Source organism: Euleptes europaea, chromosome 2, assembly GCF_029931775.1.
Source record: "Euleptes europaea isolate rEulEur1 chromosome 2, rEulEur1.hap1, whole genome shotgun sequence".
NCBI classification, from domain to species: Eukaryota; Metazoa; Chordata; class Lepidosauria; order Squamata; family Sphaerodactylidae; genus Euleptes; species Euleptes europaea.
The window spans coordinates 126,444,195-126,457,484 of record NC_079313.1 but is presented as its reverse complement, the minus strand read 5'-3'; the positions used below and the strand labels follow the sequence as shown (position 1 = coordinate 126,457,484).

General features: G+C 45.0%; 1 protein-coding gene across 1 annotated transcript; it reads right to left on the bottom strand.

Moving 5' to 3' along the window:
* Positions 1-579: 579 nt before the first annotated feature.
* TUBB1 (tubulin beta 1 class VI) lies at positions 580-9,563 on the bottom strand. Its single transcript, XM_056867519.1, has 4 exons — positions 9,496-9,563; positions 6,071-6,179; positions 2,893-3,003; positions 580-1,655 (listed from the first exon to the last, which is right to left on the bottom strand). The coding sequence occupies exons 1-4, from the start codon at positions 9,550-9,552 to the stop codon at positions 580-582; spliced, it is 1,353 nt and encodes a 450-aa protein (XP_056723497.1). The 5' UTR covers positions 9,553-9,563.
* Positions 9,564-13,290: the final 3,727 nt, after the last annotated feature.

The following is a 13,290-nucleotide window of genomic DNA, read 5'->3' as shown; positions in this document are numbered from 1 at the left end:
CTAATATGTTTAAGAGAGCAGCTGGACTGGAACAGCAGTCAATACTTTCACTTAGGTATGGCCACCGTTATCCAGCAAAGAGCTCCGTGAAGACCTTCTGCATCTACAATGTGGTGCTCATCCGGGCCCCAGTGAACCAGCTGGGTGTGTCTTTTGATACAGATAGAGAGGTACACCTCTGGCCAAGGCCATGGAGCTGAATAGGCTCTTTAACTACCTTGCTGTTATCTGTGCCCTTGTAATGTCTCTGGTGAAGTGCTTAAGTGTTGGGGCCTGAAGCACAGAGCTGTGTCCTTTTAATCCAGTGTATTTATAATTTTTCCTATTTTTTATCAATTTGTTGTGGGTGCTAAGGCAGAAGAGATGCTAACTGCTTTGACTCATTGGAAGGAGTTAACGAAGCAAAGTAATATAATTGGTTCCAATTTTTGGTTAGATGATTTAATGCATAAACAGGGTTGCTCCACGCTTTGATATAATAGTATCAGAAGTTCCCTGAAAAGCGTAGGTGAGTTCAGCCTCTTTACTGATGGCAGACATTATGGTTTTCAGGGTAGTGTTCTAATATCACAGTTACTTTTAAAGGAGTTCCTTTTCTTCTTGGCTATCTTCCAATTCTACTTCCTCAAATACTTCTACATCTGCTGTCGCATCTTGGTATTGCTGATACTCAGATACCAAGTCGTTGGTGTTGCCTTCTGCTTCTGAAAACTCCATCTCATCCATCCCTTCCCCAGTATACCAGTGGAGAAACGCTTTCCTCTTGAACATCGCCGAGAACTGCTCGGAGACTCTGCTGAAGAGCTGTTGTATGGCTGTGTTGTTTCCAATGAAAGTGGCAGCCATCTTCAGGCCACGTGGTGGAATGTCGCATACTGCCACTTTGACGTTGTTGGGGATCCACTCCACAAAATGGCTGCTGTTCTTGGTCTGTATGGCCAAAAGCTGTTCGTCCACCTCCCTGGTGGACATCCGACCTCTGAAGATACACGCCACAGTTAAATACTTCCCATGGCGTGGGTCGCAGGCTGCCATCATGTTCCGGGCATCAAACATCTGCTGGGTAAGCTCTGGAACTGAGAGAGCTCTATATTGTTGACTTCCTCGAGCTGTTAGTGGAGCGAAGCCTGGCATGAAGAAGTGGAGGCGGGGGAAAGGCACCATGTTGACCGCGAGCTTCCTCAAATCTGCATTAAGCTGGCCGGGAAAACGGAGGGAAGTGGTGACTCCACTCATAGTGAGGGAGACCAAATGGTTGAGATCCCCGTAGGTGGGGTTGGGGAGTTTCAGAGTCCTAAAGCATATGTCATACAAAGCCTCATTATCAATGCAGAAGGTTTCATCTGTGTTCTCTATCAGCTGGTGGATGGATAAGATGGCATTGTACGGTTCAACTACAGTGTCCGATACTTTTGGCGAGGGGACAACGCTGAAGGTGTTCATGATCCTGTCGGGATATTCTTCTCTGATCTTGTTTATCAGAAGAGTGCCCATTCCAGACCCTGTTCCACCGCCGAGGGAATGGACGAGCTGGAAACCCTGTAGACAGTCGCATCCTTCACACTCATTCCTCACAACATCCATGACATTTTCAATCAACTCGGCCCCTTCGGTATAATGACCTTTCGCCCAGTTGTTACCCGCACCTGAATTTCCTGTAAACATAGTTATATGGGGGTGGGGGTAAATGTAAGAGACTAGTTTGCTGATATTCCAAGTAAATAAAAAGCCCTTAGACAAATAGACAATTTCTTGGCATCTTGAAGAAAAGAGTAGTATTAAACAATCTCTTTGGACTTTTTCGCATTCTCATTTTCCTCAAGTTTCCTCAAGTTCCTGTTTCTACAGGGGGAGGGGGTTTACTCCTGTACATGTTTTGCTTCCTCTAGTGGTCGATTTGATATCAAACAGCTTGAAGTCTGGAGATTTAAACTGCAGGTTTTATGCTGGACTTAAAGCTCTTTGATGTCAAATCGACCACTAGAAGGAACAAAACCCATACTGAACTGAACTCCCCACCCCTAAAGAAACAGCAACTTACAAGCAAGGAAAATGAGAATGCGAAAAAGCCATTTCTCAAATAATACATGACAAATCTTATATAAATTCAATTTAGAAACCTTTTCTATGACAGGGTGTGAGAATTTTTCAGGAACATCAATTCTAGGTTTGTCATGCTTGTTACTGAAGTCTGGAATTCTATGCTAAAATTTCCAGATTTTGCAACCAGAAAAAAGGATTCTTTGATTATCACAATATCTATAATTATTCTATCAAAATTAAGAGAGGGCCATCATATGGCATACCCTCATGCATGGGTGGAAGGCAGTGGCAAAAATAGAGGAAAAGAGACTTGGAAATCTGGACCTTGTAGGGAGTGAAGACACTCCAACTCCTCTGCTTTCAAAGCTTTAGCAAAAACTACATCCATCTTTTCAGATTTTCTGTGTAACCAATGGGGACTAGAAACCTTTTTAACTGAGGGCTTTCTCACATTCTCAGTTTCCTCACTTGTAAGTTCCTGTTTTTTCAAGGTGGAGGGTTCAGTTCCTCATGTGTTTTACTCCTTCTAGTGGTCAATTCAATATCGAGCAAGTTTATATGCAGCGTAAAAACCTGCAGTTTAAATCTGCAGGGAGATGTGCTGTATATAATCTTGTTCAATGTTGAACCAATGACTAGAGGAAGTTCTGAAACACACACCCCTGAAGAAACAGGAACTTACAAGCAAGGAAACTGAGAATGCAGAAAAGCCCTGAGTCTCTGTACTGTGAAGCAGTAACTGGAGTGATCAGTACTTTAGAGGTTTATTTGCATGGACCACAGCCATGCTGATTACTGAGAACCTATGTCTATTACATCCTACTCATGTTATTAACACATTGCACGTACCATGGATAAAGTTATCAGGTCGAAAGAGTGGACCAATTTTGCTGGATCTTACGCTGTCCATGGTGCCAGGCTCCAGATCCACCAGGATAGCACGGGGGACATATTTATGAGCTGCAGAGAAAGGGAAGACGGTTCAGAGTTAGAAAATTCGCACAGCTAGGTTCACAATACAATCCTAAGCACAGTTATACCATTCTCTGCTCACTGACTTCATACCTGAGCGGACACTAAAGGATTATATTTGTATTTGAAATTTTGTGCAAAATATGTTGTAATAGACCACTGAGGAAGGCCTGAGGGCCGAAACACATTTGGCATGTGGTTTTAATTATCAACCCTGTATCTGTTGCCATATGGGCTTGTTTTTAATATACGCATATGAGCTTTATAATAAATATATTTCATTGTTGTATCTAGGTCTTGTTTCACCCAACCTTTTGGGTACCCAACAATCTCCCAGAATTACACCTGATCTCCAGACCACAGAGATCAGTTCCCCCTGAAGAAAATGGCAGCTTTGGCGGGGGGACTCTGTGGCATTCTACCCCTCTGAAGTCCCTCCTCCAACCCTGCCCTCGCCAGGCTCCATCCCCAAATTTCCAGGAATTTCCCAACCTGGAGTTGGCAACCTTATGTGGGATTCAGCCCATGAGGTGCACTGATTTCAATAAACCTTGCTTCCCCATCATCCAGATCACAGCAAGTATGCCGTCTGTCCATGGCTGCAAAATGGCGAAGCCACATAAGGGTGAACCACATTTTCAGTCGCTAGCAAGAAGAGAATGTCATATGCTTCCACTGTGTCACAGTCAATGTGCTTAAAATCCAGGACAAATTATTAGAGGAATCGGCAACCTGCTGGGTGACCTTGGGCCAGTCACACACTCTCAGCCTTGACCCTGGCAAGTATTTGGATGGGAGGCCTCCAAGGGATGCCAGGGACGTGGTGCAGAGGCAAGCAATGTCAAACCACCCCTGAATGTCTCTTGCTTGAAAACCCTACGCGGTTTGGCCATTTGACCTAATACACTGTGTTAAGTCCGCGTGGGAAGGACACATGAGGTCGAGACGGAGTTCCAACACAAAGCGTTTATTGAAGTACAGAACAGAACTTAAGAACACAGTGAAAACGGCCTTGCTTATATGCCCCCCTGGCCGCCTGCCCCCCTGATCCATGATGGGGGGAACAACCCCAGGTCGCCAATGGCGCGTGCCGGCTTGGGCCAATGGCGTGTGCAGGGTTTAGGGTCCTTCGTCAGGGACTCAAGCTCCTAAGTTTCCCCCTTCATATCCACCAACTATGTACATTCATAACACACTGCTTGATATATCCACATCCTTAAGAGCCCGGCATACAACAAAAGGTGAGACAGTCAAGCTAGGTTTTAGCATATAAGAAGTAAAGAAATTTACAGAGAACTTCACTGTACTAGAAGGGCTTTTAGATATCTCTTACTGCCTATTATGATATGATTGTATTATTAGGATGTGTGATAAATTATAATTCTATACTGACCACTGAGGAAGGCCTTTCCAGGCCGAAACGCATCTGGTCCTTTTTGGATCTCATATTGGTCAATGAGCCCTGACCTGGATGGCCCAGGCTAGCCTGATCTCGTCAGATCTCAGAAGCTAAGCAGGGTCAGCCCTGGTTAGTATTTGGATGGGAGGCCACCAAGGAATACCAGGGTTGCTGTGCAGAGGAAGGCACTGGCAAACCACCTCTGTTAGTCTCTTGCCATGAAAACCCCAAAAGGGGTTGCCATAAGTCGGCTGTGACTTGACGGCACTTTACACACACACACATTGGTCAATGAAAGATTGTACATCGCAGTTGTTCATGTTTGTATATACTGAATGTGTAAGTTTCTGCTTTTACTAGGAGTTTCATGTTTTTTAATCTATATATGTACCTTATTAAAATTTATATATTTGTAATTTTAACCCTACGCGGTTGCCATAAGTCAGCTGTGACTTGACAACAGCAAAATTAGTACTCCGTCAGAGTTTGACCCTCGGGCAGGGATTGCAGATTAACAGCTGACTGGAGCTTTTGTCTATCCAAGGAGTTCAGCTGTTTTGATTAACATTTTATTGAAGCATTTTCTATTTTCAAATGAAAATCCATATCTTGGGGAGGAAAGGGAAGGCGCCATTGCATAGCCTGATCTTGTCAGATCTTGGAACCTAAGCAGGGTCAGTACTTGGATGGGAGACCACCAAGGAAGACTCTGCAGAGGAAGGCACTGGCAACCTTCTCTGCTTCTCACTGGCCTTGAAAAGCCCCTTGCTGGGGTCGCTATAATTCAGCTGCAACTTAACAGCCCTTAGCTACATATCTTAGGGATAAGGAAGTAAACTAGGATCCCAGATGGATTGGATTATATCTTTTACAGGACTAGTTGTAGTGTTAGGATAGCAAGCTACCAGGTTGCACAGAAGTCTCTGGTGAGATGAAATGTTCCATTTGACTTGACAGCTTGCTGCCTAAAGATAAAGGTAAAGGTCCCCTATGCAAGCACCAGGTCATTCCTGACCCATGGGGTGATGTCACATCCCGACTTTTATTAGGCAGACTTTGTTTTATGGGGTGGTTTGCCAGCGCCTTCCCCAGTCATCTTTCTCTTTACCCCCAGCAAGCTGGGTACTCATTTGACCGACCTCGGAAGGATGGAAGGCTGAGTCAACCTTAAGCTGGCTACCTGAAACCAACTTCCGTTGGGATCGAACTCAGGTCGTGAGCAGAGCTTAGACTGCAGTACTGCAGCTTACCACTCTGCGCCACGGGGCTCTCGCTTGCTGCCTATGTGCGTGTAAAATGCCATCAAGTCACAACCAACTTACGGCAACCCCAGCAAGGGGCTTTCAAGGGAAGTGGTCTCCTTGGTGGTTTCCTTTCCATGTGCCAACCCTGCCTAGCTTCCAAAACTGGACAAGACCAGGCTATACCATGCTGCCTTACCTCCAACCTGACTAGCCTGTACCTTACCCATCTCTGTGACTGGCAGATCAACCTGTCAACCAATCCATATTTCATAAATGATTAAGCAAATGTAGACTTCATTGAAATGGGAGATGAATGACAAAGTGGGCTTCTATTTTTATTCTCTGATGTCACACTCATGACCTTAATCTTTCCACGCAGTGGCCAACCCCCACCTCCACCCCATCTACTTACAATAGGCTTCGTTGAAATACACACTAATCCTCTCCAACTGCAGCGGTGAGTCACCACAATAGTTTCCACTGGTGTCGATTCCCTGTTCATCGCTGATGACTTCCCAGAACTGAAACAGGAAATAAAGAACTCAAAATTGTTAAACAAATTTTAAAAAGTAAAAATGCCACTTGGGAGATATATTTATTTATATTTAAAACATTTATTAGCTGCCTTTCTCCCTTGCAGAACTCAAGGAGGCTTACAATATAAATGTTACTTTTGTTTCTACTTAAGTGGTGTCTTGATCGCCAAGCCTAAGCAGGTATTCATTGGGAATAGTCAGACTAAGCAATGCAGCAGTTACAAAGAGTCCAAAATACTTTGCAAAGAGAGTTTGCTCTCACAATAGCTCTGTGGGGTAGGTTGTTATTTGAGAGTTGTGCAACTGAAGCACAGAGCTAGTGACTAGTTCAAAGTGCACTTAATTTCATGGCTGAGTAAGGATTTGAACCCAGATCTCCTGAGCAGGGATTTTAACCCAGGGAAGATAACCATAAAATAAATTAGCAACGTTCACCTACAACTGGAAAGACAATCCTTACTTATTGATGAGTGTTTCCAAAGCCCTCTTATTTACATTTGTTTATTTCATTTATACCCTACCTTTCTCTAGTGGGACTGAAAATAGTTTACATTTTTCTCCTCCATTTTTTCCTCACAAAATCCTGATGAAGCAGGTTAGGTTGAGACTGTGTGACTAGCTTCCATGGCTGAGTAGGGATTCGAACTGAGTTCAGTCTGACACTAACCACCAGTGCAAGAGCTTCTCTGCTGGTTGCTTTCAAGTTGGACCAGAGGGACCACTCATCTGACCTAGCAAGGATCCACTTAGCTTCTTACCAGGGCTAGAGATCTGAGGGCAAAGCAGGGCTATGAGCCATGCCTGCCTCTCCAGATGGGAATGTGTAGTAATAAAAATAGGAATGTGTGTGCGTGTGTTAAGTGCCGTCAAGTCGTTTCCGACTCAAGGCGACCCTATGAATCAATGTCCTCCAAAGTGTCCTATCCTTAACAGCCTTGCTCAGATCTTGCAAATTGAGGGCCATGGCTTCCTTTATAGAGTCAATCCATCTCTTGTTGGGTCTTCCTCTTTTCCTGCTGCCTTCAACTTTTCCTAGCATGATTGTCTTTTCCAGTGACTCTTGTCTTCTCAAAAACAGGAATAGAAGAGGACTTCTTCAGAGGGTTCCTCAGAAGGCCAGCCACAATAAGGGCTGAAAATCCATTTGCACATGTTTTGCCAAGAGTGCGGAGTGCGCTCTTTAGAAAGCCATGATTGGTAGCCGTTTCCTGGCAGGTGTTCAACAGCTAACATGTGCCCGTACGTTTTCCCCAACAGGGCAAACAGCACATTCAGAGAAGGTGGCAACTTAAATCAAGGAAATGGTACTGGGGAAAGATTCCCTTCCCCAACCCTTAACACTTCTTCTCCTCTTGATACTGGAGCTCCCTCTTACTTTTTATTTAGGTTTAGGTTTTTGGTTTTAATAGAAAGGTCATTGCAGCCAGTCAAACATTTCCTGCATCTTATGTAGTCTGGTCCTTGAAACTCACATGATTGTCTTATATGTCTGTGGGCATGGGTGTACTGGTGCACTGATGTTTCCTTCCTACATCAGTATACACAAAACATGACATGTCAGTCACCCCTGCAGGGAAGCTGCCAGGCACACTGTTCGCTGAAAACCAAGAGTGGCGCAGAGCGGAAGGCAAAATACAGACCTGGATTCCAAGTCCCAAAAGAGCATGACGCTTATCTCCTCTTCCCACTCTGACTTCCAGCCCTGCAGCCTCTTTATCTGGGCAACCCAGTGCAGCTGGGTTGAAACAATTACACACCCTTTCTGTTTCCGACAGCATTTTAATGTTAAAGGGCTCTTGTCTTTAGTTCACTGTTCAATTGCCCATAAAATATTTGCATTCCCCCCCCACCCTAAAGTACAAGAAAGACCAACTTTCCTCTAATCCAGTGTTCTGTCTCCAAGAATAGTGAGCCCCATGCCTTTGGATGCAGGTGATGGCATCCTCTCTTTGTCCCAACAGCTGGAACTTAAAAGTATATTTCCTTTGAATATGGAGGTTCACTGTCATCATTACTAGCTACTGACGGACTGGCCATTCTCCATTTTAACCGGTTTATTTCCCTGTTAAGAGTACCTAAATATTGCAGTCTTGGTATGCAGTTCTATGCTGTCGTTACTGAATAGCAGCAGTATTCAGAACAAATTTTCTAACCATATAGATGGCATAAGACCCTTTGGGCTGTTTATCTTGCTAACCCAGCATGCCCTTGTGTGTGTGTATGTGAGTGTAAAGTGCCGTCAAGTCGCAGATCCTAGTCCAACACCTTGACCAGTACACCACACTGTCTCTCCACATGCCCTTTCCCTAGAATAATTAGTCATAAGTGTTTATGGGTGAGCAATACAGCTTGAAGGTCATTCTTCTTCCATGTTAAAGTGTTGGATTGGCACTTAGCCTAACCTACCTCACAGGGCTGTTGTGAGGATAAAATGGAGGAAAGGAGATTTATGTAAATCCCATCTTTCTTATTTGAATCTCGTCATCCTTCCTCTTTGTAATCTGCCTTGAGCCCCAGTGAGAAAGGCAGACTATAAATAACATAAATAAATAAAAGTCTTATTGATGAACAAGCTTGGAGAACATTTTAGGAAACACAAAATTTCTCACCTAAGGCTAGAATAAATGCTATCAGCATCAATAAGGACACAATATAAGGGATCAGAACATCACCTGTGAGACAGCAGGTTCATTTCATTAACTGCAATTTTGTGAGGTGGTTTTGTTGAGTCACCTGCACCTGGTCTAGTCTTCTAAGGGAAGAGCTACTTGCTCCAGTTTGCAGAGAACCTTCAATGTGCAGTAGCACAGTACATTTGGGGACAATGTTACAACTCCTAATTCCAGATGGGTAGCCCTACTAGTATGTAGCAGCAAAACAAAACAGGAATCCAATGGCATCTTAAAGACTAACAACATTAATTCCACCATAAGCTTTCATGAGCCAGAGACCACTTAATCCGATCTGATGCATCTGGAATGAACTCTGTTAAGTCTTTATGGTGTCACCGGATTCCTGTTTTATTTTGTGATTGTTCCCTAGGATACTGAAGTAGCAGGTAGCATTCACTCCTTTAACACTCTCAGTGCAATAAAACATCTCTCTCTCCTCTTACAATTTTCCCAACTTGCTTTTCTGCCAAGTATTCTCAGCTGATTTGATTTTTATTGATATAGCAACAGCCACACAGGACAAATTTGGGTGGAATCTTGACTCCATGCCGCCTAAATTCCCGTTCAAGTCAGTTGTTAGGAACGTCACTCCGTTATCTTCTACAAGTGGCACTGAAAGCAATCCCTACCTTCGCTCCAATTTGGTTCCCACATTGGCCGATCTGCACGTGTACAATTTCACGCATTTTTGCGCAGAACTCAGCAGTAAAGGTCGACTCTGATATTTCCAGGCGTGCTTTCTGGTTCCTGCTGGGTCAGCTATAGCCACTCCTATCATTTGCAAAATGTGTGTGTTGGTGGCAGCGTCTCACATGCACACACACAACCTCAAGGGGAGTTGCTGGTGCCTCCCCTTTTGCTGAGTAACAAGAGCTCTGATACTGCGTTCACAAGAAACTCCCCAAATGCTACAGTTTTCCTGCAGAGGCTCCAGCCTTGTTTCTTGCAGGCAGACGGAGGCTTGTGGCTATCACAGGCACTCAGATTGCCCCACCAAGATTCCATTGTGTTCTGTCTGAAAATTGCAACAAGCGGTCATAGTTGCATATGTTCAACTACCTATAGGGCACTACAAATGGGGCCAGCAGTGACAATATCTCCCCTCCCCAATGATCTGAATAACTTCAGTTGTCATAGTGGTAAAAACCAGACTCAAAGAAAGGGTTGTGTAAGAGTGACATTGTAATCAACTTGAAGAAGAAAAGTTGGTTTTTATACCCCACTTTTCCTCTACCTTTAGGAGTTTCAAAGCAGCTTACAATCACCTTCCCTTTTTCTCCCCATAACACCTCGTGAGATAGGTGGGGCTGAGAGTTCAGAGAGAGCTGCGACCAGCCCAAGGTCACCCAGCAGGTGTCATGTGGAGGATCCATCAAGTCCAATCTGCATGCTACTTCCTCTCCCATTGAGGAAGGCTTTGGCTAACTTTATTGGTCATGCTTAAGGGAGTGGTTGGGTGGGAAGCAGGAAATGTATTTCTGAACACAATTGGTGGAACGGCACACGTCTTAAAAATGTCCCCATACACATGCAATAAGAACATAAGAAAGGCCCTGCTGGATCAGACCAAGGCCCATCAAGTCCAGCAGTCTGTTCACACAGTGGCCAACCAGGTGCCTCTAGGAAGCCCACAAACAAGACGACTGCAGCAGCATTATCCTGCCTGTGTTCCACAGCACCTGATATAATAGGCATGCTTGCCTGATCCTGGAGAGAATAGGTATCATCACAAGTATCCATTTTTACTAGTAGCCATGAATACCCCTTTCCTCCATGAATATGTCCACTCCCCTCTCAAAGCCTTCCAAGTTTCCAGCCATCACATCACATCCTGGGGCAGGGAGTTCCACAATTTAACTTTGCGTCATGTGAAAAAAATTGACAACTCTTTGCCCTGTGTCATGTGAATGCAGTTTTGACCCCAAAGCATCGTGGTCCCTGATGCCTCATCCACAGCAAAAACAAATCTCCCGCAGAGAGGGAGGTTTTGTTATCTCTGAGCACCACATGTTCCTGCTGCCTTGGCTTGTAAGAGACTAAGATTATGCCTCGAGATATTTTCTTTACTGTCAACAGCAAGCAGAGATCCCCGTTTTGGGGCAGGACAGCCTAATGCTTTTCAGATGTTATTTTCCAATCCAAAGAGAAGCCTGTGAGAACTCTAATCCTTTGTACAATGGAGCCAGAGCCTCTAATGCAGAATTCTCAGCACACCAACCCTGTAGGGTTCTCAAGGCAAGATATGAACAGAGGTGGTTTTGCCATTGCCTGCCTCTGCGTAGCAATCCTGGACTTCCTTGGTGGTCTGCCATCCAAGGACAAACCAGGACTGACCCTGCTTATCTTCTGAGAAGATGGCAAGATCATGCTAACCTGGGCCAGATAAGCACCAATGGTGGAGAGAAGGCGCCGTCAATGGTTTTCAAGGCAAGAGACGTTCAGAGGTGGTTTGCCAGTGCCTGCCTCTGCATGGACTGAGAAAGTTTTAAGGGGACTGTGACTGGCTCAAGGTCAACCACCAGGGTTCATGTGGAGGAGTGGGGGAATCATATCTGGTTCTCCAGATTCTCCAAACCACAAAATCCAGGAAACCATGACAGGTATAAATAAAATAACTGTGAGGGTCCAGAGCAAAATCTAAAAACAAAAGCCGAACTCAAAATAAAACAAAATCATATGCAAGCTTTCAAGTTCTTCAGAAGAATAAAATCTGAAAAACTGGATCTCAGCCCTAACAGACTTCTTGTGCTAATTTTCCCACAGGGACTGCTCAGCTCACACTCCTTAACATGTAGGAAAGTGGAACTCCCTGCCCCATAGGATTGCCAACCTCCAGGTACTAGCTGGAGATCTCCTGCTATTACAACTGATCTCCAGCCGATAGAGATCATTCGCCTGGAGAAAACGGCCGCTTAGGCTATTGGACTCTATGGCACTGAAGACCCTCCCCTCCCCAAACCCTGCCCTCCTCAGGCTCACCCCAAAAACCTCCTGCCGGTTGTGAAGAGGGACCTGGCAACCCTACTGCCCCAGGATATGGTGATGGCTGCCGACTTGGAAGGCTTTAAGAGGGTAGTGGATATGTTCATGGAGGAGAGGGCTATCCATGACAACCCTAATGGATAAAGACTCTTTAAATGCATAGCCTCCCCAGAGGATCCTGCTGGAGTTTTAGAGGGCTCAAATTATGTTCCATTATGTTAGTGGGTCTTAATGGAAGACACGGTACGGCTTTTGTTTCATGACAGTGATGCTGCTGTTACAAACCTGGCCCTGTTTGTAGACTCCTCTCTTGGTTGGAGCTTTCTTGTCACTCTGTACTTAAAATGTGTCTCCTGGTTATGTGACCTTTTTGTCACAAGCTTGGGTTGTGATTCAGTACACTGACCTCCCCCAACCTCTGGAGGTGTTCCCTGCCATTTCCACAACCACCGCCTGTTCTTGTGACAAACCAGCCCTTTCGGGGCTTCAGCAAAACACAATAGGCGCCTCACCAATGCGAAGTCGTGTCTAATGGGCGTCGTGTGTGGGATAAGTACTCTGAGAAGGCCGCAAATATTATTTTTCTGCCTTTATTTCTGTACAACGCCCACTCTTTTATAAAAAGAAATCCCCCAGCAACTCTTAGCCGCAATGTCCTTTTAATACAACTTAGTTTCCCTTCCTCAGCCTTGGCTCGTGTGTTGCTCACTGATAAGGAACATCGGCTCTCTCACAGAGTTTGCAGTGGTAAGGTGTGTGCGAGGATAGGGTGCGCGCGAGAGAGCTTTACCATAAATATATTTCCCTTCAAATGACCATGACATCTATGCAGGAGCAAACTGTCTTGAGAAGAAAAGACTACTAATGAGGAACATGGTAGAGGCTTCAAAATTATGGCCAATATGGAGATTAAACATACATTCTTCTCCTCTCTCATGCTATAAAACGTAGGGTCCCTCACAGCGCCATCCTAAGCAGAGTTAACACCCTTCTAAACCCACAGGCTTCAAGGCACTTAGGTGTAAACTCTGTTTGTGGTGGGACTCACAATCACATTAACGGGTGGTAAATTGATCCCTGATCTGACCTGGAAAGCCCCAGGCTAGCCTGAACTCGCCAGATCTCAGAAGCTAAGCAGAGTCAACTCTGGCTAGTATGTGACCAGCATGGTGTAATGGTTTGGAGCGGGGGACTCTAACCTTGAGAACCGGGTTTGATTCCCTACTCATCCACATCAGCGGCACTCTAATCTGCTGAACCAGGCTGGTTTCCCCACTCCTGCACATGAAGCCAGCTGGGTGACCTTGGGCTAATCACAGCTCTCTTAGTGCTCTCTCAGCTCCACCTACCTCACAGGGTGTCCGTTGTGGGGCGGGGAAGGGAAGGTGATCACAATCCACTTTGATTCTTCCTTAAGTGGTAGAGAAAGTTGGCATATAAAA